At 46.8% G+C, this 26,881-nt stretch overlaps 1 protein-coding gene across 1 annotated transcript in view; it reads left to right on the top strand.

The window, feature by feature from the left end:
* TPP1 (tripeptidyl peptidase 1) overlaps nt 1–24,265 on the top strand; it is a 37,165-nt gene extending 12,900 nt beyond the window's left edge. The window contains exons 3-13 of the mRNA XM_044286684.1: nt 2,522–2,661; nt 14,530–14,680; nt 16,272–16,393; nt 17,455–17,633; nt 18,630–18,828; nt 18,988–19,176; nt 19,677–19,749; nt 19,890–20,010; nt 20,100–20,258; nt 21,304–21,438; nt 23,207–24,265. Of these exons, the coding sequence (XP_044142619.1) occupies nt 2,522–2,661; nt 14,530–14,680; nt 16,272–16,393; nt 17,455–17,633; nt 18,630–18,828; nt 18,988–19,176; nt 19,677–19,749; nt 19,890–20,010; nt 20,100–20,258; nt 21,304–21,438; nt 23,207–23,341 (1,603 nt within the window). The 3' untranslated portion in view covers nt 23,342–24,265. The remainder of the gene's footprint in view (nt 1–2,521; nt 2,662–14,529; nt 14,681–16,271; nt 16,394–17,454; nt 17,634–18,629; nt 18,829–18,987; nt 19,177–19,676; nt 19,750–19,889; nt 20,011–20,099; nt 20,259–21,303; nt 21,439–23,206) is intronic.
* Nucleotides 24,266–26,881: the final 2,616 nt, after the last annotated feature.

Below are 26,881 nucleotides of genomic sequence, written 5' to 3' on the forward strand. Positions count from 1 at the left end.
GGGCCTGCTTCCTCCGATGATCATCGTTCCCCAGCAGCGGGATGCGGTCACACGTGGCGCTGCGGTGTAGGAGGAGTCCATCGGCTGATTCCCAGCTCCTCCTACAGAGTCCAGCAGCATGATGGGTGACAGATATCCCGCTGGCAGCTGAATGGTGAGGAGGAGTGGACCGCTCCCTGCTTCACAGTCAGATGAGAGCGGGACATATCTCGGCCGTATTGGGACCACTGGTCAGGACGGTTAGGAGGTATGCTGTACATAATAGTATATAATAATATATACACAGCAGTGACTGTCCTACAGAAGAGATGACTGCTCTACACCCGACTATGCTCCAAATACCTGCACATCGTAGTATATTATATATACACAGCCATGACTATCCTGCCGGAGATGCAAGATACGAGTCCTCTACATATTGCTATCCTCCAAATACATGGAAATGGTAGTACATCCCTATATATAAACAGCCATGACTATCATGCAAAACAAACCAGAAACGAGTCTTCTACACCCGGCTAGCCTCTATATCCTTCCACACAATAGTATTTCATTTGCAACAAAGGAGAGAAAAGAAAAAAGAATGCGGCATTCACCAAAAATATGCGGCACTCGCCAAAAATACTCTTTACAGCTTTATTCACATAAAGCTTGAAAAAGCGCAACAAGCGCAAAACGGCTGTCGCCTCCTAGCTGGGTAGAGCTGCAAAGAGTATTTCTTGGTGAGTGCCGCATTCTATCTTTCACGTTTGTTTTTCATGCTGAGCACCACTACTCGATCAGGGCAGCACCAAATGAAATCCCACGCCTACAGCAGTGCCGACCGTATCCTCCACATATTACTACAATAGTATATAATTATATACACAGCCAGGACTATCCTGCTAAATATAAGAGTCCTCAACACCCAGCTCCATCCACCCATTCACCATATGACTGCACAGGATAATATATTATTATGTGTATATACAGCCATGACTATCCTGCAGGAGATATGAGGCCTCTACACTCGGCTATCCTCCATATACCTGCACATATTATATATACAGCCATGACTATCCTGCAGGAGATATGAGCCCTCTACACTCGGCTATCCTCCATATACCTGCACATATTATATATACAGCCATGACTATCCTGCAGGAGATATGAGCCCTCTACACTTGGCTAATCCATATACTTGCACATATTATATATTCAGCCAGGGCTATCCTGCAGGAGATATGAGCCCTCTACACTTGGCTATCCTCCATATACCTGCAAATATTATATATACAGCCATGACTATCCCGCAGGAGATATGAGCCCTCTACACTTGGCTAATCCATATACCTGCACATATTATATATTCAGCCATGACTATCCTGCAGGAGATATGAGCCCTCTACACTTGGCTATCCTCCATATACCTGCACATATTATATATACAGCCATGACTATCCCGCAGGAGATATGAGCCCTCTACACTTGGCTAATCCATATACCTGCACATATTATATATTCAGCCAGGGCTATCCTGCAGGAGATATGAGCCCTCTACACTCGGCTAATCCATATACCTGCATATATTATATATACAGCCATGACTATCCTGCAGGAGATATGAGCCCTCTACACTCGGCTATCCTCCATATACCTGCACATATTATATATACAGCCAGGACTATCCTGCAGGAGATATGAGCCTTCTACACTTGGCTAATCCATATACCTGCACATATTATATATTCAGCCAGGGCTATCCTGCAGGAGATTCTAGATACGAGTCCTCTACCCCGATGCACCATATGCCTGCACATGATGATAGTATATTATTATATGTTTATACAGCCATGACTATCCTGCAGGAGATATGAGCCCTCTACACTCGGCTATCCTCCATATACCTGCACCATATGCCTGCACATGATAATAATATATTATTATAAGTTTATACAGCCAGGGCTATCCTGCAGGAGATATGAGCCCTCTACACTCGGCTATCCTCCATATACCTGCACCATATGCCTGCACATGATAATAGTATATTATTATATGTTTATACAGCCAGGGCTATCCTGCAGGAGATATGAGCCCTCTACACTCGGCTATCCTCCATATACCTGCACCATATGCCTGCACATGATAATAGTATATTATTATATGTTTATACAGCCAGGGCTATCCTGCAGGAGATATGAGCCCTCTACACTCGGCTATCCTCCATATACCTGCACCATATGCCTGCACATGATAATAGTATATTATTATATGTTTATACAGCCAGGGCTATCCTGCAGGAGATATGAGCCCTCTACACTCGGCTATCCTCCATATACCTGCACCATATGCCTGCACATGATAATAGTATATTATTATATGTTTATACAGCCAGGGCTATCCTGCAGGAGATATGAGCGCTCCACACCCGGGTATCCTCAGGATGCTAGGTGCTGCAGCAGGCAGTTGTATGTTCTTCTAAAGTATTCCTGCTCATGTCTGCATGTCAGCTCAACGTTAATGATCTGCATGTCTCCTCCAGGGTCCCTCAAGGGTGGCTGCCTGCAGGGCGCCTCTCCAGCAACGACTCCATTGTCCTGACCTTTGCTCTGAAGCAGCAGAATGTAGATAAGTTGGAGGATCTGGTGAGGAGAGTGTCCGATCCTGACTCCCCCCATTATGGTAAGTGATAAGTGACTATGTACAGCGCTGTGGAATATATCAGTGATATATAGAAGTGATGAGAATGTCTGTACAGCGCTGTGGAATATGTCAGTGATATATAGAAGTGATGAGAATGTCTGTACAGCGCTGTGGAATATGTCAGTGATATATAAGTGATGAGAATGTCTGTACAGCGCTGTGGAATATGTCAGTGATATATAAGTGATGAGAATGTCTGTACAGCGCTGTGGAATATATCAGTGATATATAGAAGTGATGAGAATGTCTGTACAGCGCTGTGGAATATGTCAGTGATATATAGAAGTGATGAGAATGTCTGTACAGCGCTGTGGAATATGTCAGTGATATATAAGTGATGAGTGTCTGTACAGCGCTGTGGAGTATGTCAGTGATATACAAGGGATGAGAATGTCTGTACAGCGCTGTGGAATATGTCAGTGATATATAGAAGTGATGAGAATGTCTGTACAACGCTGTGGAATATGTCAGTGATATATAAGTGATGTGTCTGTACAGCGCTGTGGAATATGTCAGTGATATATAAGGGATGAGAATGTCTGTACAGCGGTGTGGAATATGGCAGTGATATACAAGGGATGAGAATGTCTGTACAGCGCTGTGGAATATGTCAGTGATATATAAGTGATGAGAATGTCTGTACAACGCTGTGGAATATGTCAGTGATATATAAGTGATGTGTCTGTACAACGCTGTGGAATGTGTCAGTGATATATAAGGGATGAGAATGTCTGTACAGCGCTGTGGAATATGTCAGTGATGTATAAGTGATGAGAATGTCTGGACAGCGCTGTGGAATGTCAGTGATATATCAGTGATGAGAATGTCTGTACAGCGCTGTGGAATATGTCAGTGATATATAAGGGATGAGAATGTCTGTACAGCGCTGTGGAATATGGCAGTGACGTATAAGTGATGAGAATGTCTGTACAGCGCTGTGGAATATGGCAGTGACGTATAAGGGATGAGAATGTCTGTACAGCGCTGTGGAATATGGCAGTGACGTATAAGTGATGAGAATGTCTGTATAGCGCTGTGGAATATGGCAGTGACGTATAAGGGATGAGAATGTCTGTACAGCGCTGTGGAATATGTCAGTGACGTATAAGGGATGAGAATGTCTGTACAGCGCTGTGGAATATGTCAGTGACGTATAAGTGATGAGAATGTCTGTACAGCGCTGTGGAATATGGCAGTGACGTATAAGTGATGAGAATGTCTGTACAGCGCTGTGGAATATGGCAGTGACGTATAAGGGATGAGAATGTCTGTACAGCGCTGTGGAATATGGCAGTGACGTATAAGGGATGAGAATGTCTGTACAGCGCTGTGGAATATGGCAGTGACGTATAAGGGATGAGAATGTCTGGACAGCGCTGTGGAATATGTCAGCGACGTATAAGGTATGAGAATGTCTGGACAGCGCTGTGGAATATGGCAGTGACGTATAAGGGATGAGAATGTCTGGACAGCGCTGTGGAATATGTCAGCGACGTATAAGGGATGAGAATGGCTGGACAGCGCTGTGGAATATGGCAGTGATGTATAAGGGATGAGAATGGCTGGACAGCGCTGTGGAATATGGCAGTGATATATAAGGGATGAGAATGGCTGGACAGCGCTGTGGAATATGTCAGTGATATATAAGTGATGAGAATGTCTGTACAGCGCTGTGGAATATGTCAGCGATGTATAAGGGATGAGAATGGCTGGACAGCGCTGTGGAATATGTCAGTGATATATAAGGGATGAGAATGGCTGGACAGCGCTGTGGAATATGTCAGCGACGTATAAGGGATGAGAATGGCTGGACAGCGCTGTGGAATATGGCAGTGATGTATAAGGGATGAGAATGTCTGGACAGCGCTGTGGAATATGTCAGTGATATATAAGGGATGAGAATGGCTGGACAGCGCTGTGGAATATGTCAGCGACGTATAAGGGATGAGAATGGCTGGACAGCGCTGTGGAATATGTCAGCGATGTATAAGGGATGAGAATGGCTGGACAGCGATGTGGAATATGTCAGCGACGTATAAGGGATGAGAATGGCTGGACAGCGCTGTGGAATATGTCAGCGACGTATAAGGGATGAGAATGGCTGGACAGCGCTGTGGAATATGTCAGCGACGTATAAGGGATGAGAATGGCTGGACAGCGCTGTGGAATATGTCAGCGACGTATAAGGGATGAGAATGGCTGGACAGCAATAGTAATGCCCACATGTGCCCCCTTCACAGCAGTAATGCCCACTTGTACCCCTTCAGAGTAGCTATGCCCAGATTGTGTCCCCCTTCACAGTAAAATAACTGAAATAAAGTCACCTAAATGGGAGGAAATGCTCAAAACCCCCAAACACTGTGGCGTGTTTATAACCGGGGGAGCAATTCCTCCGCATGTGATCCGTTGCGAACGGCAATCCCCAGCAAAAACGCATACAATGGAGGATGTCGGCAGCGGACCACATGCACCACAATGGCCTCCTACACAAGATAAGGTAATGTGTGGACGCAAATATAAAAATACATAAATCGCTGCAAAAGGGGCCCCACAATGATATGCAACTGACAACACGGGCTAATCCCTCAGGCTGATGTTAAGAACGGAGACTTTAGCCATTGTAATCCTGTCAGGAACACATCGGAGCCCTTGACAGTAGTTATGGCCAGATATGTGCCCCCTCACAGTAGTTATGGCCAGATATGTGCCCCCCTCACAGTAGTTATGGCCAGATATGTGCCCCCCTCACAGTAGTTATGGCCAGATATGTGCCCCCCTCACAGTAGTTATACCCAGATATGTGCCCCCTCACAGTAGTTATACCCAGATATGTGCCCCCTCACAGTAGTTATACCCAGATATGTGCCCCCTCACAGTAGTTATACCCAGATATGTGCCCCCTCACAGTAGTTATGGCCAGATATGTGCCCCCCTCACAGTAGTTATACCCAGATATGTGCCCCCCTCACAGTAATTATGGCCAGATATGTGCCCCCCTCACAGTAGTTATGGCCAGATATGTGCCCCCTCACAGTAGTTATGGCCAGATATGTGCCCCCCTCACAGTAGTTATGGCCAGATATGTGCCCCCCTCACAGTAGTTATGGCCAGATATGTGCCCCCCTCACAGTAGTTATGGCCAGATATGTGCCCCCCTCACAGTAGTTATGGCCAGATATGTGCCCCCCTCACAGTAGTTATACCCAGATATGTGCCCCCCTCACAGTAGTTATACCCAGATATGTGCCCCCTCACAGTAGTTATACCCAGATATGTGCCCCCTCACAGTAGTTATACCCAGATATGTGCCCCCTCACAGTAGTTATACCCAGATATGTGCCCCTCACAGTAGTTATACCAGATATAGCGTGTGTGTATGTGGTAGGTGTATAGTGTGTGTGTGTGTGTGTGTGGTAGGTGTATAGTGTGTGTGTGTGTGTGTGGTAGGTGTATAGTGTGTGTGTGTGTGTGTGTGGTAGGTGTATAGTGTGTGTGGTAGGTGGATAGCATGTGTGTGTGTGGTAGGTGTATAGCATGTGTGTGTGTGTGTGTGTGGTAGGTGTATAGTGTGTGTGTGTGTGTGTGTGTGGTAGGTGTATAGTGTGTGTGTGTGTGGTAGGTGCATAGCGTGTGTGTGTGTGGTAGGTGTATAGTGTGTGTATGTGGGTTGGTGTATAGTGTGTGTGTGTGTATGTGGTTGGTGTATAGTGCTGTGCTGGTGTGGTATGTGTATAGTGTGTGTATGTGGTTGGTGTATAGTGTGTGTGTGTGTGTATGTGGTTGGTGTATAGTGTGTGTGGTTGGTGTATAGTGTGTATGTGGTAGGTGTATAGTGTGTGTGTGTGTGTATGTGGTAGGTGAATAGCGTGTGTGTATGTGGTTGGTGTATAGTGTGTGTGGTTGGTGTATAGTGTGTATGTGGTAGGTGTATAGTGTGTGTGTGTGTATGTGGTAGGTGCATAGCGTGTGTGTGTGTGGTAGGTGTATAGTGTGTGTATGTGGTTGGTGTATAGTGTGTGTGTGTGTATGTGGTTGGTGTATAGTGTGTGTGGTTGGTGTATAGTGTGTATGTGGTAGGTGTATAGTGTGTGTGTGTGTATGTGGTAGGTGAATAGCGTGTGTGTATGTGGTAGGTGTATAGCTTGTGTGTGGTAGGTGTATAGCTTGTGTGTGGTAGGTGTATAGTGTGTGTGTGTGTGTGGTAGGTGTATAGTGTGTGTGTGGTAGGTGTATAGTGTGTGTGTGGTAGGTGTATAGTGTGTGTGTGGTAGGTGTATAGTGTGTGTGTGGTTGGTGTATAGTGTGTGTGTGGTAGGTGTATAGTGTGTGTGTGTGGTAGGTGTATAGTGTGTGTGTGTGGTGTGTGGTAGATGTATAGTGTGTGTGTATGTGGTAGGTGAATAGCGTGTGTGTGTATGTGGTAGGTGTATAGCTTGTGTGTGGTAGGTGTATAGCTTGTGTGTGGTAGGTGTATAGCTTGTGTGTGGTAGGTGTATAGTGTGTGTGTGTGGTAGGTGTATAGTGTGTGTGTGTGGTAGGTGTATAGTGTGTGTGTGGTAGGTGTATAGTGTGTGTGTGGTAGGTGTATAGTGTGTGTGTGGTAGGTGTATAGTGTGTGTGTGGTAGGTGGTATAGTGTGTGTGTGTGTGTGGTAGATGTATAGTGTGTGTGTGTGTGTGTGTGTGTGTGTGTGGTAGGTGTATAGTGTGTGTGGTAGGTGTATAGTGTGTGTGTGTGTGTGTGTGGTAGGTGTATAGCTTGTGTGTGGTAGGTGTATAGTGTGGTGTGTGTGTGTGTGGTAGGTGTATAGGTGTGTGTGTGTGTGTGTGTGGTAGGTGTATAGTGTGTGTGGTAGGTGTATATGTGTGTGTGTGTGTGTGTGTGGTAGGTGTATAGTGTGTGTGTGGTAGGTGTATAGTGTGTGTGTGTGTTGTAGGTGTATAGCTTGTGTGTGGTAGGTGTATATAGTGTGTGTGTGTGTGTGTGTGTGGTAGGTGTATTGTGTGTGTGTGTGTGTGGTAGGTGTATTGTGTGTGTGTGTGTCTGTGTGGTAGGTGTATGTAGATGATGTATGTATGTTTTATGTATTATAAGGCGCTATTACTTCCATGGAGCTGTACATCTACGAGGGGGTTCACATACATAACATAAAACACAAGCTCAATGAGCATGAACTTACGTACAGACTGGTACAGAGAGGAGAGGACCCTGCCCGCAAGAGCTTACACTCTACAAGGGGAGGACACAGTAGGTGAGGGTAGAAGCTGCTCGTCTGGCTGTGTGCATGCTCATTGCAAGGGGTAGGCTTTCCTGAAGAGGCAGTTTTCAGGTTACCTTTTGAAGGTTTGGATGTTGGGGTAGAGAGTACTAATCTAGGAGATAGGCAGGGGAGATGTAGATGACGAGAGAGCAGAGGAGGGGGTCTTGTGAGGATCGGAGATTACGTGTGGGGATGTACCAGTGGAGCAAATCCGAGATGTGAGAAGGGGATAGGTTGTGGACGGCCTTCTATTTCTAGTTGTAAGCATCTTGAACTGAATTCACTGAGCAATGGAGAGCTTGTCGGAGGGGAGAGGCAGAGGAGAAGCGCGGGGAGAGGTGGATTGAACGGGCAGCAGAGTTGAGGATAGATTGGAGGGGTGCGAGAGTGCTGGATGGGAGGCCACACAGACGGATGTTGCAGTAGTCCAGGTGGGAGATGACGAGAGAATGCACTAGTATTTTAGTTGGCTAACTGGTGAGGAAGGCGTGAAGACGAGAGATGTTCTTGAGTTGGAGGCAGCAGGTGGAGGTGAGGGTTTTGATGTGTGGCTTAAAGGACAGGGCAGGATCCAATGTTACCCCCAGGCAGTAGGCCACGAGACTGGAGAAAGCGTGGTGCTATTAACTGTGATGGACAGGTCAGGTAGGGGGGTGAGTGACCTGGGGAAAGATGATGAATTCTGTTTTCTTAATGCTGAATTTTAGGAAGCAGTTAGAGAAAAATGAAGATATTGCTGACACGCTGGGATTCTGGATAGGAGGGAAGGGACATGTGGGCCGGAGAGAGAGACCTGAGTGTGGAGGTTGGAGGTGTGATTGGAAGCCATGGGACTCTATGAGCTGTCCCAGGCCGAATGTATAAGTGAATAAAAGCAGGGGACCCAGGACAGAGCCTTGAGGGACACCAACAGAGAGGGGCGTGATGAGGAGGTAGTGTATGAATGGGAAACGCTGAAGGTTCTGTTGGTGAGGTACGAGGAGATCCAGGAGAGGGTTGAGAGGTTTTGTAACAGGAGAGAGTGGTCAGCAGTGTCAAAGGCAGAGGACAGGTTAAGGAGTAGAACAGTGTAATGTAGAAGGCAGAGGACAGGTCTAGGAGGAGAACAGAGTAATATAGAAGGCAGAGGACAGGTCTAGAAGGAGGAGAACAGAGTAATGTAGAAGGCAGAGGAGAGGTCCAGGAGGAGCACAGAGTAATGTAGAAGGCAGAGGACAGGTCTAGAAGGAGGAGCACATAGTAATGTAGAAGGCAGAGGACAGGTCTAGAAGGAGGAGCACACAGAGTAATATAGAAGGCAGAGGACAGGTCTAGAAGGAGGAGCACAGAGTAATGTAGAAGGCAGAGGACAGGTCTAGAAGGAGGAGCACACAGAGTAATGTAGAAGGCAGAGGACAGGACTAGAAGGAGGAGCACACAGAGTAATGTAGAAGGCAGAGGACAGGACTAGAAGGAGGAGCACAGAGTAATGTAGAAGGCAGAGGACAGGTCTAGAAGGAGGAGCACAGAGTAATGTAGAAGGCAGAGGACAGGTCTAGAAGGAGGAGCACAGAGTAGTGTAGAAGGCAGAGGACAGGTCTAGAAGGAGGAGCACAGAGTAATATAGAAGGCAGAGGACAGGTCTAGAAGGAGGAGCACAAAGTAATATAGAAGGCAGAGGACAGGTCTAGAAGGAGGAGCACAGAGTAATATAGAAGGCAGAGGACAGGTCTAGAAGGAGGAGCACAAAGTAATATAGAAGACAGAGGACAGGTCTAGAAGGAGGAGCACAGAGTAATGTAGAAGGCAGAGGACAGGTCTAGAAGGATGAGCATAGAGTAATATAGAAGGCAGATGACAGGTCTAGAAGGAGGAGCACAGAGTAATGTAGAAGGCAGAGGACAGGTCTAGAAGGAGGAGCACAGAGTAATGTAGAAGGCAGAGGACAGGTCTAGAAGGAGGAGCACAGAGTAATGTAGAAGGCAGAGGACAGGTCTAGAAGGAGGAGCACAGAGTAATGTAGAAGGCAGAGGACAGGTCTAGAAGGAGGAGCACAGAGTAATGTAGAAGGCAGAGGACAGGTCTAGAAGGATGAGCATAGAGTAATATAGAAGGCAGATGACAGGTCTAGAAGGAGGAGCACAGAGTAATGTAGAAGGCAGAGGACAGGTCTAGAAGGAGGAGCACAGAGTAATGTAGAAGGCAGAGGACAGGTCTAGAAGGAGGAGCACAGAGTAATGTAGAAGGCAGAGGACAGGTCTAGAAGGAGGAGCACAGAGTAATGTAGAAGGCAGAGGACAGGTCTAGAAGGAGGAGCACAGAGTAATGTAGAAGGCAGAGGACAGGTCTAGAAGGAGGAGCACAGAGTAATGTAGAAGGCAGAGGACAGGTCTAGAAGGAGGAGCACAGAGTAATGTAGAAGGCAGAGGACAGCTCTAGAAGGAGGAGCACAGAGTAATGTAGAAGGCAGAGGACAGCTCTAGAAGGAGGAGCACAGAGTAATGTAGAAGGCAGAGGACAGCTCTAGAAGGAGGAGGAGGAAAGATTTCATTGTCTCCAGCTTCTAGGCTTCTGCTTCTCCCACAAGCACAGTCCAGAATAGACTAGCACTTTCTCTAAAGAACAAACAGAGCTGAACTGAAGTGGCTGATGCAATACTAACTGGTAAGGTCCTCCCTCAGAGGGAAATGCTGGTTCGGTAGCGTCTAAACTCCACGAGCCGTAGGGACCTTGTGATGTCACATGACATTGGAAGCCTCGGTCACAAAATCACCATGTAAACGCCATGATTAAGCTTAGTTATTATTTATGTTATATGACTAGTCTTCAAGACCACGGCACATGGGATGTAGATATTAACCTTCTGCTACATCCCACGGCTGCTTCAAACCCATGTGACTTTAAAATGTCATTTGACCCGGTGACATCAAAAGGTCCCTAAAGTTCCTGGTACAGAGACTACCAAGCTAGTTCCCTTTTCTGTTACAGGGCATGATTAACTAAACAGCGACCCCTCCAGACAGCTTTTAGGAATGCATTCAAAGAAGATCATAATAGAAAGCATGAACTCTCTTGGTAATGTACCAAATAATACTTTGCAGGGCCCCTGTTCTGGGGTACTGCATACCCCCTAGTAGAGATAAGCTTGCCACATAGATCTTCTGCAAAACAAGCAGCATGCATAGACACATGCGACTCTGGTTAGGCTGGTTTCAGTGCAGGGATTTGGTCTGAAGCCAAATTGTAGCAGATCAAATAGTGAGTGGGATGAGAGGACAGTTTGAGATGGACATCTTGTTCCAGGAGTTCTGATGTGCATGGGAGTAGTTAGATAGGGCGATGGCTGGATAAAGAAGGTGGGTCCAGGGAAGGCTTCTTAAGTATTGGTGTGATGGAGGCACGTTCAAAAAGAGCCTAAAAAAAAGGTGTAAGACAGCCTGTCCCTGCAAGAAGATCCCCCACACGGAGGGAGAAAGGCTGAAAGAAAACATCAAAGATCCAATTTTATGGAAACAGATATACAAAATAGAATAAATAGGAGGACAAAAAACCTCTACGGGACGGTCTCCAGACATGAGAACCCCCACATAAAGGTTGGAAACTCGTGTCATTGCCCAGAAGTGAGTAACCTCATTACCATCAAAATGAATGTGCCCTTTGGGGTGGAATCCTGCGCAGTGTACCCCATACTGCAATGGGGGGTGGTCACCCCCACCCTCAAATCCCCACACTTCCCAGTCACTGTAGGACCAAGAAGAAGGGAGAGAAGGAACCCCAACATGAAAAGTCAGGTAACAACCCACCTGTAGATATGTCTGAGCCGGGAGTCAGAGGCCAAACACAACTCCAAGCGTTTCCTGTATTCGTCAGGAGGTTCCAACCTTTTGAGGGAGTGCGTTTATGTGTGGAAGGGGGGGGGGGGTTCTCGTGTCTGAAGACCGTCCCATAGAGGATTTCTGTCCTCATACTTATTCTTTAAAGTATATTCTATTTATTTGTAAATCTGTTTCAATAAAATTGGATCTTTTATACATTTTTTCTGCCTTTTTCCGCCACGTGGTGGATTTCCTTGTGGGTTTATCTTCCATGATCCATTCCTGCTATAATTCCAGTTCTGCACTTATTAGTTGCACTTCAGATGTATGGTATGTGTGTGTATGTACAGTATGTGTATGGTATATGTATGTAGATTATGTACAGTATGTGTATGTATGTAGAATATGTATGTACGGTATGTGTATGGTATATGTATGTAGATTATGTACAGTATGTGTATGTAGAATATGTATGTATGGTATGTGTATGGTGTATGTATGTAGATTGTGTATGTAGATTATGTGTGTACGGTGTACAGTACAGACCAAAAGTTTGGACGCACCTTCTCATTCAAAGAGTTTTCTTTATTTCCATGACTATGACAATTGTAGATTCACACTGAAGGCATCAAAACTATGAATTATCACATGTGGAATTATATACATAACAAAAAAGTGTGAAACAACTGAAAATATGTCATATTCTAGGTTCTTCACAGTAGCCGCCTTTTGCTTTGATTACTGCTTTGCACACTCTTGGCATTCTCTTGATGAGCTTCAAGAGGTAGTCACCTGAAATGGTCTTCCAACAGTCTTGAAGGAGTTCCCAGAGATGCTTAGCACTTGTTGGCCCTTTTGCCTTCACTCTGCGTCCAGCTCACCCCAAACCATCTCGATTAGGTTCAGGTCCGGTGACTGTGGAGGCCAGGTCATCTGGCGCAGCACCCCATCACTCTCCTTCATGGTCAAATAGCCCTTACACAGCCTGGAGGTGCGTTTGGGGTCATTGTCCTGTTGAAAAATAAATGATGGTCCAACTAAACGCAAACCGGATGGAATAGCATGCCGCTGCAAGATGCTGTGGTAGCCATGCTGGTTCAGTATGCCTTCAATTCTGAATAAATCCCCAACAGTGTCACCAGCAAAGCCCCCCCCCACACCATCACACCTCCTCCTCCATGCTTCACGGTGGGAACCAGGCATGTAGAGTCCATCCGGTCACCTTTTCTGCGTCGCACAAAGACACGGTGGTTGGAACCAAAGATCTCACATTTGGACTCATCAGACCAAAGCACAGATTTCCACTGGTCTAATGTCCATTCCTTGTGTTCTTTAGCCCAAACAAGTCTCTTCTGCTTGTTGCCTGTCCTTAGCAGTGGTTTCCTAGCAGATCTTCTACCATGAAGGCCTGATTCACACAGTCTCCTCCTAACAGTTGTTCTAGAGATGTGTCTGCTGCTAGAACTCTGGGTGGCATTGACCTGGTCTCTAATCTGAGCTGCTGTTAACCTGCGATTTCTGGGGCTGGTGACTCGGATGAACTTCTCCTCCGCAGCAGAGGTGACTCTTGGTCTTCCTTTCCTGGGGCCGTCCGCATGTGAGACAGTTTTCCCAATTTTTCGGACTGACTGACCTTCATTTCTTAAAGTAATGATGGCCACTCGTTTTTCTTTACTTGGCTGCTTTTTTTTTGCCATAACACAAATTCTAACAGTCTATTCAGTAGGACTATCAGCTGTGCATCCACCTGACTTCTCCACAACGCAACTGATGGTCCCAACCCCATTTATAAGGCAAGAAATCCCACTTATTACACCTGTGAAGTGAAGACCATTTCAGGTGACTACCTCTTGGAGCTCATCAAGAGAATGCCAAGAGTGTGCAAAGCAGTAATGAAAGCAAAAGGTGGCTACTGTGAAGAACCTAGAATATGACACATTTTCAGTTGTTTCACACTTGTTTGTTATGTATATAATTCCACATGTGATAATTCATAGTTTTGATGCCTTCAGTGTGAATCTACAATTGTCATAGTCATGAAAATAAAGAAAACTCTTTGAATGAGAAGGTGCGTCCAAACTTTTGGTCTGTACTGTATGTAGATTGTGTATGTACAGTACAATATAAAGCCAGAACCAGCATCCGAGTGTCTGCACTGTGCCTCCTGCAGGTCCCATGTCACCCCCACTGTAAGGTCATCCAAAGTCTCCATGACTCCACATCGAGGTATAATGCTGCCATCATTGTGGTCGCCACTTTTCACTTGAATCCTAAATACTGTAATACCTCTGATCCTACAGGCGACCCAGCATATCATGTTTCTCCCCTACATCTCCCATATATTTCGGTTTGGGTCACATTTTTCCTGGGTTCAAAGTTCTCCTCATGTTTTTTCTTTGAACCTGAACCAAAATGGAGATCTTTGTGTAGCATTCAGAAGGGTGGGCTGTTCGGTGGCTGGGCTTGATTCTCTAAAAATAAGGCCTATCAAGCTGCTCTGGACAGAAGCCGGTGGAGGCCCCATGTATTGTCTGAAATTGTGTAGGCCTCCCCTCTCCACCGTGCCATTGAGAAGCCTCAGGACACTTTATCCTGTTCTGGTACAAGGAATGTAGAAAAGTCAACAGGGTGAAGGTATTAGGGAGGCCATTGAAGGATAGAGGTCACAATGTGATTATTGCTCCTCCTCCGCACCCTCATTACTTCTCCACTCTGCTACATGACACATGCATGTGGTGGGTACGTCTTCAGGGCTCATGAATTTTGTGACATCTTCTTTGGTATCTCCTTCAGGTCAGTTCCTGTCCCTGGAGACTCTCCAGTCCCTTGTGCAGCCATCAGCCGATACCCTAAGGACAGTGAAGACCTGGCTGGAGAAGCACGAAATCCTAAACTGTGATAGCATTGTGACTGGAGACTTCTTGCAGTGCCAAACAGATGCCAGGTCAGCCTTGTGCCAGGGTCACCCATCATCTACCGCCTGTCTCAGTACAGGAGGACAGGATAGACCATCGCCTGTCACAGTACAGGAGGACAGAATAGACAGTCACCCGTCACAGTACAGGAGGACAGGATAGACAATGGCCTCAGTACAGGAGGACAGAATAGACAGTCGCCAGTCACAGTACAGGAGGACAGGATAGACAATGGCCTCAGTACAGGAGGACAGAATAGACAGTCGCCCGTCACAGTACAGGAGGACAGGATAGACAGTCACCCTTCACAGTACAGAAAAGAGGATAGACAGTCACCCTTCACAGTACAGGAGGACAGGATAGACAGTCACCCGTCACAGTACAGGAGGACAGGATAGACAGTCACCCGTCACAGTACAGGAGGACAGGATAGACAGTCACCCGTCACAGTACAGGAGGACAGGATAGACAGTCACCCGTCACAGTACAGGAGGACAGGATAGACAGTCACCCGTCACAGTACAGAAAAGAGGATAGACAGTCACCCTTCACAGTACAGGAGGACAGGATAGACAGTCACCCGTCACAGTACAGAAGAGAGGGATAGACGGTCACCAGTCACAGTACAGAAGAGAGGGATAGACGGTCACCAGTCACAGTACAGAAGAGAGGGATAGACTGTCACCAGTCACAGTACAGGAGCAGAGGCTAGATGGTCGTCTGTCTCAGCACAGAGGGGAAAGGATAGACAGACGCCAGTCACAGTACAGAAAAGAGGATAGACTGTCGCCTGTCACAGTACAAGAGGAGAGGTTAACATGTTGCCTGACACAGTACAGGAGGAGAGGATAGACAGTCACCTAGCACAGTACAGAAGAGAGGATAGACTATCATTTGTCACAGTACATAGGGAGAGGATAGACTGTCACCTGTCACAGTACAGACGAAGGCATAGACCTGCTTACCTTTAGAGAAATGGGAATAGCCAAAGTACCCAACCTGTCGATTGTGTTGAGGTTGACACCAATGTATGTGCCAAAGACAAGTCCGTATGATGGGGAGGCCGAACACTGGCAAACACAAGAGGGAGTAGCCATAGAGAAGGGCTGGTAGCTGGGGCGGACTGGAAACTTAAAGTGGCCCCAGTGTCCTAGGTGGGTCCAAATTGATGGAAGGTGGGGCTACACAAGTAGATGGGCCTAATGCAAGTTGTCAGGGTCAATAATACCATAGCACAGAACCTCATCCCAAAGAGGCAAATCCCACAGTGCAGCAAAGAATACCTCCCCAGCAGCTGTCCCTCCATGGTGGCCATCAATAGCTGCCACGTTCTGTCCTCCTACAATTATCTCTAATATGGACGTAGAGCAGGGTCTTAGGAGGTGAGATGTGGGTCACAACACCAGACCAGCCCACCTGGAGGGTTGGGGTATGGATTTTATCTGCCACCCCATTTGTGTCCCCATTACAAGCAGCACAGACTTCCTGCCATTGGTGAATAAAAAGTTTGAAGAAGTTTAGATAAAAATGGTTTCCTAGTCAAAAAACCACGTTCCCCGCAGCTCCTGCCCCTAGGCGCGGTCCTATCACCCGATCAAGCATCTCCATTCTATGTTACAGATCCGCAGAGAAGCTGCTGCCCGGATCCCAATTTATCCGATACGTGAAGGGGGAGAAAAGTGTCATCAGATCTAGTTCCTTGTACTCGCTGGATCCCAATGTGGCGGCACACATTGACTTTGGTGAGTCGCCAATGAGAAAAAGACATCCATTTAATGGGAAGAGGATAGACGGTAACCTGTCACAGTATGGAGGAGAGGATAGGTCATCTGTCACAGTACAGGAGGAGAGGATAGACGGTCACCTGTCACAGTACAGGAGGAGAGGATAGTCGGTCACCTGTCACAGTACAGGAGGAGAGGATAGTCGGTCACCTGTCACAGTACAGGAGGAGAGGATAGTCGGTCACCTGTCACAGTACAGGAGGAGAGGATAGTCAGTCACCTGTCACAGTACAGGAGGAGAGGATAGTCGGTCACCTGTCACAGTACAGGAGGAGAGGATAGTCAGTCACCTGTCACAGTACAGGAGGAGAGGATAGTCAGTCACCTGTCACAGTACAGGAGGAGAGGATAGTCAGTCATCTGTCACAGTACAGGAGGAGAGGATAGTCGGTCACCTGTCACAGTACAGGAGGAGAGGATAGTCGGTCACCTGTCACAGTACAGGAGGAGAGGATAGGTCATCTGTCACAGTACAGGAGGAGAGGATAGTCAGTCACCTGTCACAGTACAGGAGGAGAGGATAGTCAGTCACCTGTCACAGTACAGGAGGAGAGGATAGACAGTCACCTGTCACAGTACAGTAGGAGAGGATAGTAGGTCACCTGTGCAGTACAAAGGAGAGGATAGACAGTCACCTGTCACAGTACAGGAGGAGAGGATAAAAGGTTGGTTGTCATAGTACAGGAGGCTAGAGTGTCACCTATCTCAGTACAGGAGGAGATTGTAGAATGTCACCTAACACAGTACAGGAGGGGAGCATAGACTAGAATGTTACCTTTTCACAGTATAGAGTAGAGGATAGAAGGCTGCTTGTCTCAGTACTGAGCAGAGGATAGACAGTCACTTGTTACAGTACAGGAGGAGAGGATAGACAGTTATCTGTCACAGTAGTGAGGACTGATGGCTGCTTGTCTCAAGGATAGACAGTCACCTGTAGAAACAAGTATATACAGACAGCGTATGGCATGGTGATGTTTGTAGCTGGACATAGCTCACGCTTTCTCTGCCTTTTTCTACAGTTGGGGGACTTCACCGCTTTCCACAAGATCAGAAAGTACTGAGACGAGTGAAGGGCAAGCAGGATGAAGTGGCTGCTGAATTTCACTTGGGAGTCACCCCATCCATTTTACGTCAAAGATACAACCTGTCCACCAGTGATATCGGGACACATCCGAACAACAGCCAGGCCTGTGCTCAGGTACTTACCCTCCTGACCAGATCGTTCTCGGGTCACGTCCTACTCCAGGCCTATGCTCAGGTACTTACCCTCCTGACCAGATCATTCTCAAGTCACGTCCCACTCAAGGCCTGTGCTCAGGTACTTACCCTCCTGACCAGATCATTCTTGGGGAATGTCCCTCTCCAGGCCTGTGCTCAGACAGTAGCATGGTGCCGGAGTGGTGACACCACTCTGGGAGTTAGACATATATTCAGCAGTTTTTTTGTAATATAGGTGACTATAGGCGATAGAAGCCACGTAATGTATGTAGAATGGCAGAAGTCATAGATATCATTCGTCCTGGAACTAGAGGTAAAGACCGTTTTATGTAGGAGCTCATGACCACGTCCATACAGTCAGAGCAATGAACAGGGCTAGATTGGGATCTCAGAGGAACCAGTCCCAACCATGGCACAAACTACATAGCAACTGTACAAAAGCTGGAAGGTGTTCTGTACTTTCCTGGAAGAAAGACTCTTCTAAGCCCAGGAGATCTGACACTCTCTAAGTTCAGATCAATGTTCCTTTCAGGATTAGGACTGTCTGAAGTCAACACCACAGAATCAGTTGTAACCTCCACGTGTCCTGGAAGCACTGGTTCTCATAGAAGAAACCCTGCTGCAGTATGAATAAGTATTTTCAGGCAATGCTTCATGGGAATGGAGTATATAATTTAGCTCACATTAGCCAAATCAAAGACGCCTCCAGTACAGATCAGGACGGGGTACTGTTGGTGGGATGAGAGGCCTTGATTCTGCTGCGTGGGGAAGGGAGCACTGGGTCATGTGACACATCAAACTTATTGGGAATTTCACAAGAAAAACAATGGTGTGCTTGGTTTTAACGTACCTTTATTCTTTCATGAGCTCGGGAAAGTATGACCTGCCCCCAAATATGAAACTTGTTAGCATCAGTCTGGGTGGGACTGACATAATGAGAGGCTGGGACTGATGATTTAATACTGGTTCTTCTCAGTTTTTAGAGCAGTATTTCCATCCTGATGACCTCTCGGAGTTCATGAGCCTGTTTGGAAGAAGTTTTGAACATCGCTTGGAGGTGGATCATGTTGTTGGCCAGCAGGGAGGAGGACGGGCTGGTCTAGAGGCCAGCTTGGATGTTGAGTACATCATGAGTATGGGTGCCAACATTTCAACCTGGGTGTTCAGCAATCCCGGTAAGTTGATCTATTTTGAGTGCCACACATTGGATTATGAACCGTTTTTTTTAGATCACCTGGATAAGCCTTGGGAAGGCAGGAGAAGTCATCCATAGAATCTGTTCAGTGCTGCTGTGTACATTGTAGAACCACTCACAATGTGATTGATGTCCTCAGGCCGCCACGAGTCTCAGGAGCCCTTCCTAGACTGGATGTTATTGTTGAGTAACATGTCCTCTGTCCCTTGGGTCCATACTATCAGTTATGGTGATGATGAAGACAGTCTGTCTGTGGCTTTTATGCAAAGAATCAACGTGGAGTTCATGAAGGCAGCTGCTCGGGGCCTCACAATCCTGTTTGCATCAGGTAACCGAATACAATAATGCATTGGTCATCATCTCTGGAGCCTGGTGTAGCATAGCCGCCATCATGAATGGTCCAGTGAACAACAGGCGTCAATGACAGAAAAACAAAATGGCTGCTCTGTTTTGTAATGGTCATAGCAGCATTCAGGCAAGGATCAGCTTGGTCTCGCCCACTTTGTCTACCTCTACAGAAGGCTCTGCACTTCCAGAATGTTGTCGTTGCCTCATATAGTACAAATATATTGCACAAGAATCCCGGGTGGAGAGCGTTCACACAGTGTTTTGGCCCTCCGATTGTGTACTGCAAACTGGAAAGTTCTTTTCAGTGAGGCAATCAGGTCAAAGAATGTATCTTTGGATTCAGTTTGTCCTGCTTGCTAGTCATTTCTGTCAATTTGTTTAGACAGATTAGCATAGACTAGTTAAAGTTGTGTCTTCTAATATTTTTGCACCTAAAACTGCTTCAGTAACTAAAAACAACTTCTCCTGGTGACTTTTCAGGTGATGATGGAGCCGGTTGCAGACAAATTTCCAAAGACAGAAATGTCTTCCGTCCTAGTTTCCCAGCCTCCAGGTGAGACGAGAGTGACCACTACACAAGCCATATACTGTATATATACAGCAGAGCATCCTCTAGGCTGGGGGCCAGATGACCACCCTGACCCACTCCACATTCCCAACCTTATACTTGCCATATTTCATGTCTCCTCATAGCCCTTATGTGACTACGGTTGGTGGGACTTCTTTTAAGAATCCATTCCAGGTTACATATGAAGTGACAGATTACATCAGTGGGGGAGGATTCAGCAATGTTTTTCCAATGCCTGACTACCAGGTAAGATGCCATGATGCACTGGACTCTACACATCTTAATATTCTAGAGGTCAGCAGACATGTAGTTCATCCTCCTCTCATATCCTGAAGGTTTCTGCAGTATCAAAGTATTTCACATCCTCAGTGAAGATGCCACCAGAGAGTTACTACAACGGCAGCGGACGGGCCTATCCTGATGTGGCAGCTCTGTCTGATAACTACTGGGTGGTGACAAATCGTGTCCCGATCCCTTGGGTGTCAGGAACCTCAGTAAGTATTTTCAAACCTTCTATCCACATAATGGTCAGATTTGTGTCAATTCTACGTGTGTAGAAAACAAAACGAATAACCTGAAGAGAAGAACAAGACCTCACCCCAAGCCATTGCCCAAACCCACCCAGACCTTTGTCTCGCTACCTTTCATTTTCATTCTCTGTCCTTCTTTCTTTCTTTCTCCATCCTCCCTGGGTTCCCTTTGCCACATCCCCACTTCTCTTTCTTACCAATGTTTATCCTCTTATGAGGAATGTTCTTGAACTAAGTAGTTATGGACTTGACAACATGCTATTCTGTAGATCACAGCCTTCAAAATGGTCTTATAATGTAACAGGATAGAAGACAGGAGAACAGTCCAAGTTCTGTACAGGTAGTCGGCCGTATCATGGAGGCCACAGAGTAAAAGTAGAAATAGGCAAGTCAGAAAAAACAGAAAATCAAATCAAGGTAAAAAACACCCAAATGTCAGGCAAAGCATTTAGGAACATGTAGGAGGATATATGAGCGTGCAGGAGATCCACTAGCATACCAGCTGGACTCCACAATGAACCAAAGTCTGAGTGGTATTTAATGTATGTGGCATGGTATATAGGACATGCTGCAGGGCTACCTGGAAGCAGGTCATAGCGGTAGACCATCCAGTAGAGACAGGAACGTGTATCTGCCCATCCTTGATCACTTCTGATCCTCTTCTTTCCATTCATCCACATCTTGCTCTCCATTCTGAGAGATGATGGCTGCTGGCCACAGTAAGTGAAGCCGCCTCCGCCTGATCACAAGACTTCATGTTGTGGTTCATTGTAGCCACATTTCACATAGACGTCCTGGTGGCCTTTCTGAGCGTGACATCTCTGGGGCCTCCATGAAGTCCTCTACATTTGTTGACATCACCTATAGATCTGGTTTACTGTCCACAATGTAGAGTCTAGTTTATGACCCATAAAGATGGGTAAGGGTGTTGTCCAGTGTCTGTGGTGCCTCTTTGTGAATCTGGACTGTACAATGACATCATTTTCCCCTCCATTGTGTCACGTTGCAGGCTTCCACTCCTGTGTTCGGTGGGATTCTTTCTCTAATTAACGACCAGCGGATAAAGAGAGGTCTCTCGCCTTTGGGTTTCCTAAATCCAGCACTGTATCGTCTACATGGGAATGGCACCGGTGCTTTGTATGATGTAAGTTGTGGGGTTCAGACGCCAATCCACCACTCGCATATATCAGGAAGGGGAATTCGTTCCTTCCAGCTGAAAGAAATACATGGTCTGTGTCTGTTTCTTCATTGGGAAACTGGCCTTATGGCAGGGTTGAAGGAACCTGTAACCTTTTGCCATGTAGGACCGATGACATCTGGTCGCAAGTGATGATTTCAGTTGTGTCCAATGTTTTCCTCCAACTTTTACACACAAATCACAAAAAAAAAAAAAAAGTTGAAGCTTCCCTTTAAAATGTGCCTGCTTCACCGGCTCCACTGCTGCTTTCAGTCATGAGGAAGTGTCATCCATCATGTGATCTTGGCAGCTAGTAGCTGAGTGCTGCAGAGGTGATGTGTGAGGACCAGTAAGTGGCAGCGCAACTGCAGCAACAACACATGTTGAGTCAATCTAATATATAAAGCTGAGTGTATGTACTTTAGAGCAGGTCTCAGCTCTCTAGCACGTACTGTTCCTGAGATATTCCCAGAAAATGCATTAGCCAATAGAAGCTTGGTCACATGACCCTTATCAGCCAATAGAAGCTCGCAGGTCCTCCAGCCTCCACATACAGTTTTACTCCAGGTTTCCATAACAACCCAGCCATTTATCTTCACTGCTGTAGGAGAGCTTTAAAGGAAATCTGTCACCAGGATAATTGCTATTTAAGTAAAGCCGTGGCCTAATAGCACTTAGTACCTTATTTCCAGATGTGCCTTTGTTCCAGCAATAGATGTTTTTATCCTCTCAAAATCCAGTTTATTTGGTATGCAAATGAGCCAGTAAGGCGCCTAGAGGGGCGTCACTCTTGCAGGGAGGAGCCCAGACACCTCCCCTGCCTCAATGTGTCCACCCTCAAAAGACTTAAAACCCCGCCTCCAGGTCCAGCTAAGCCAGGCCCCTGATCTGGCTAGGCCACCCCCACACACACACACACACACACACACACACACACTCCTGAGCTGACAGGAATTGAAAAAATGAAAGTAAAAATCAACTTCTGTCAGCTGCAGGGGAGGGATGGAGGTTACACTTACACTGCAGCTTACACTCAGACAGTGCTGCTGTCTTAGAGTGAGCTTTTCAAAAGGACACGCCCTAATCCGGTTAGGCCACGCCCCCTCCCACTCCTCAGCCGAATGAAGTTAAAAATCAACTTCTAGGCCCTGCTAAGCCACGCCCATATCTGGTTAGGCCACATCCCCTCCACTCCTTACCTGACAGGGATTAAAAAAATGAAGGTAAAAATCAACTTCTGTCAGCTGCAGGGGTGGGAGGGAGGGTGACTTTCTCCCTGCAGCTTACACTTAGACAGTACAGTGATGCTGTCTTAGAGTGAGCTGTTCAAAAGGAGACGCCCCTGATCCAGTAAAGGCCACTTTTAAGGGGGCTGGCCCCTGTGGAGTTCAGTGTCAAGGGAGTGGTATGCTGTGAAAGTCACTGTTAAAGGGGAAGGCTGCTGTAAAGGGGTGGGCTGCTCTGGAGGTCCACTTTTAAGGGACGGGGCGCTGTGGGGGGGCACTGTTTTGGGGGCTCTGGAGGTCACTGTTATAGTGTTGATATATTTTAATGACACACACAAACATTAAATGAAATAGAATATACCTGAGTGAAGCCGCGTCCTTCAGCTAGTCCTAAATAAATGCCAGTTCTGTGGCCTGATCCCAGGTTTCCCAGTCTAACTCTGCCCTTCCACCCTTGTCCCTCCAGCAGATATCCTCCTAGTGATCCTTTATACCTTCTCTCACCACAGGTCACAGAAGGATGCCACATCGCTTGCTTCGATGACCAGGTTCTAGCACAAGGATTCTGTGCAGCACCCAACTGGGACCCAGTGACTGGCTGGGGGACACCGAACTATCCGGAACTACTGAAGTCATTACTGTGATATCACTTCTAGAGCTACGGCCTCCAGGTGGACGCCTGACAATCAAACTACTGAAAAAAATTGGCCAGAAATGATAATTGATAATTGTGTGTCTGTGGCATTGTGTCTTCAGTACCTGTCCTGGTGGCGTGGCCTTTGGTGGAGTGAGGCGATTTGTGAGATGAGCGGCCGAGTCTGGTTAATCGTTCATGAGGGATCTCTACATACAAGCAGAGAACAAATAACTGGGTCCTCGCTAAGCAGTAGGGTGCTACATAAATTATTCCACACCAGTCAAAGTAATTCTCCTACAAAACAACCCTCACACCCTGACTGAGGTGTGTGACCCCCTCCACCCATGCCTAATGGGGTAACGCACCCCATCCGTGTCACCATTCTCTTCCGTTACCGCCTCTGTAGTTCCCTATGTCCACCCGAGTGATACTATTGAGATACCTCCCTTATAACGCACCTGCTACTCCGCCCTAGAAGCCCAGACTCTGCAAGCCCCAGTCTCCTCTCTGCACCTCCATATACTCAGAGGAGTTCCCGGAGTCACTTTGAGCTTTATCTTGATCTCAGGGAGTGCAGATATGCACATCATTGCGGTTCTTTAGTCTGTTGATTGTAGATATTATACTTTCCACATTTCTGCTGATCCAGGATACCAGAGGGAACACAGTCATGAAACCCTGACTATGAGCCCATGGATAGGAGGAGGCCGGCCAGGATTTGTGGTCTGCATTCGAGGATTTGTATATCTCATACTGTTATATTAGCCACAACACGTGTACCAGCCAGTCCTTACTGCACGGCCTTCGTCACCATCACTACTAACAGGACTTATTGTAGAGGCCTGAAGATGCCACAGGAAATGCCGGCCCTCAAGGCTTTGACTTCTTTGCTTTTTTTGGATTTGAGTCTAATAAATTTTTCGCTTTCTTACATTGTGCAGCTAATTCTTCTCACCAAGGCAGAAGAACCCGCCATTACTCCACCATCATGACACGTTTGCCGGTTGAAGCTTTAGACTTGACATCAGGCCTAGTCAGTTACATTCCCCCAACAATTGTCCTCTTATATCATCCCAATCCCAGCTCTCGTCAACAGATGAAGGTGGCCGGGACTGGCAGACAGCCTGTAGACACCCGTAGTGGGCACAGCTGGTGTCGCCCTCATTATCCTCCTGCTCCATCCAGGATGGAGCAGCCACAGGGGATAGGATAGGTAAGTAGCAGATTCAGAGGGACAACAACTCCCAGCATAACCCATAGACCAATCCCAGGACCCTTGTCCTACATCCTCAGCATCGACCTGTGTCTGCTGCCTCCTATCTCCAATCTTTCCTTACATCTCTCCACATTTCCACACATTGCTGGTTCCTAAGGGAGCAGGATCCATAACTACAGCTCAGAGATATGCAGCCACAAGCTTTAACCCCATGTCTGCTGTGGGGTCCATGGCATTGGTTTATATGTAGTTTATTATAAGGATCGTGATCGATAAGCGCACTCACCTACAGTGTGGACTACCTCACATTTCTAAAAATGAATGAGGCGTGGATCTCAGAGGAATTCAACATCTGTGACGACCACATGTAATTGAATTTCCTCATGCCAGCCCACACAAATCCGCCACCACCCAGAACAAAGAATGGTCCTTGTCTTATGTATATACAGCGGCATAAAAGGCCTTTTCTGTCAGGTGAATGCCTAATTTTTGGGGTCTGTACTGGCCTACAGTAAAATTTTTAGCCGGCGCCTGCCTATTGTACCTCCAGCCACATCATCATAAGTTCTTTTCTGTCAGGTAAATGCCTAATTTTTTGGGGTCTGTACTCCCGTTGCCTAAAAACATTTTTCTAGGCTCCAGATGGGCACATTTTTAAGTTTTCCTTTAAGACGCATAAAAATGGCCCAATTAAAATACATATTTTTTTTGTGGGAATTTTTGCCAATGATCCCCCTCTGGTATATCACTGTCCATGTTGTGGGACTATTTGTGCACTTCTAGTAAGTGTTTGCTGGCTGCAAATATGACCTGAAGGTTTTTCAGGTTTGCCTGCCAAAAGAGTGAATGGGGCCCGCCGCGAACGTGTGGTTCGCGAAACATCCCGGCTGATGTTCGTCCATCAGTAGTCCTCACCCTGCAGAGGGTCACACACTGGTGATTTAGAGACATCACCCACTTGTTGTCATCCCCTGAAGAGATCTGTGAAATTCATCTCTAATGCCTCATTCACACAGTCAGTGTTCGGTCAGTGATTTCCATCAGTTATTGTGAGCCAAAACCAGGTGCGGCTCTGAACACAGAACAGCTGCAGATCTTTCCCTTATACCTCATGTCTGTGGAGGTTCCAATCCTGGTTTTGGCTCACAAATCACTGACGTGTGAATGAGGCATAAGGGTTCCAATACAAAAAAGTTGAACAAAATGGACAAGTTCAACCAAAACAATGAAATTTAACGTGATCATTTCAGCTGACCAACGACCCGTGATGTCTAGAAAAAAGTCGGTCATGTTTGATATTTACATCGAAGAAAAGAAAGATCCTTTAATTTTCAGCCAGTGTTGATGAACATGTATAACCAATGTCGCCTAATACGTGTAGACAATCGCACCCATCATCAACCTGATTCTATTCAATGTGTAAGGCCACCTTCATGTTCCTACAGTTGCTGGCACAGATGACTTGTCAGGTATGCTGACGACACACAGATCTACCTCTCTGGTCCAGACATCACCCCCTTACTATCCAGAATCCCACAATGTCTATCTTCTATATCCTCCTTCTTCTCCTCCTCTCGCTTTCTAAAACTTAACATGGATAAGACAGAATTCATCTTTCCCCCATCTTGCTCAACCCCAACAGACCTATCTATCACGATCAATGGCTGCACACTCTCCCCGGTCAACAAAGCCCGCTGCCTTGGAGTGACCTTGGATTCTGCCCTCTCCTTCCGACTGCACATCCAAGCCCTTTCCACCACCTGCCGTCTCCAACTCAAAAACATCTCCCGCATCCGCGCTTTCCTTAACTTTGAATTTTCTAAAATGCTTGTACATGCCCTTATCATCTCCTTTCTAGACTACTGCAACATCCTCCTCTGTGGCCTCCCATCTAGCACTCTCGCACCCCTCCAATCTATCCTCAACTCTGCTGCCCGACTCATCCACCTCTCCCCCTGTTACTCCTCTGCCTCTCCCTTCACTGGTTCCCCATTGCCCAACAAATTCACTTCAAAAAGTACTAACAAATACATACAAGGCCGTCCATAACCTGTCCCCTCCCTACATCTCTGAGCTCCCGCTACACCCCCACACGCACTCTCCGATCCTCACAATCTCCTCCAGGATTTCTCCCGTGCATCCCCCACACGCTGGAACTCGCTGCCCCAACATATCAGACTCTCACCTACAGTGGAATCCTTCAAAAGAAACCTGAAACCCACCTCTTCAGACAAGCCGACAACCAGTGACCCTGCTGCCTCTATACCGCCACGACCAACTTCACCCGCACCTACTGTGTCCTTCTCCCACACCACGTAGATTGTAAGCCTC

This window comes from Bufo gargarizans, chromosome 3 (assembly GCF_014858855.1).
Source record: "Bufo gargarizans isolate SCDJY-AF-19 chromosome 3, ASM1485885v1, whole genome shotgun sequence".
Lineage (NCBI taxonomy): Eukaryota > Metazoa > Chordata > Amphibia > Anura > Bufonidae > Bufo > Bufo gargarizans.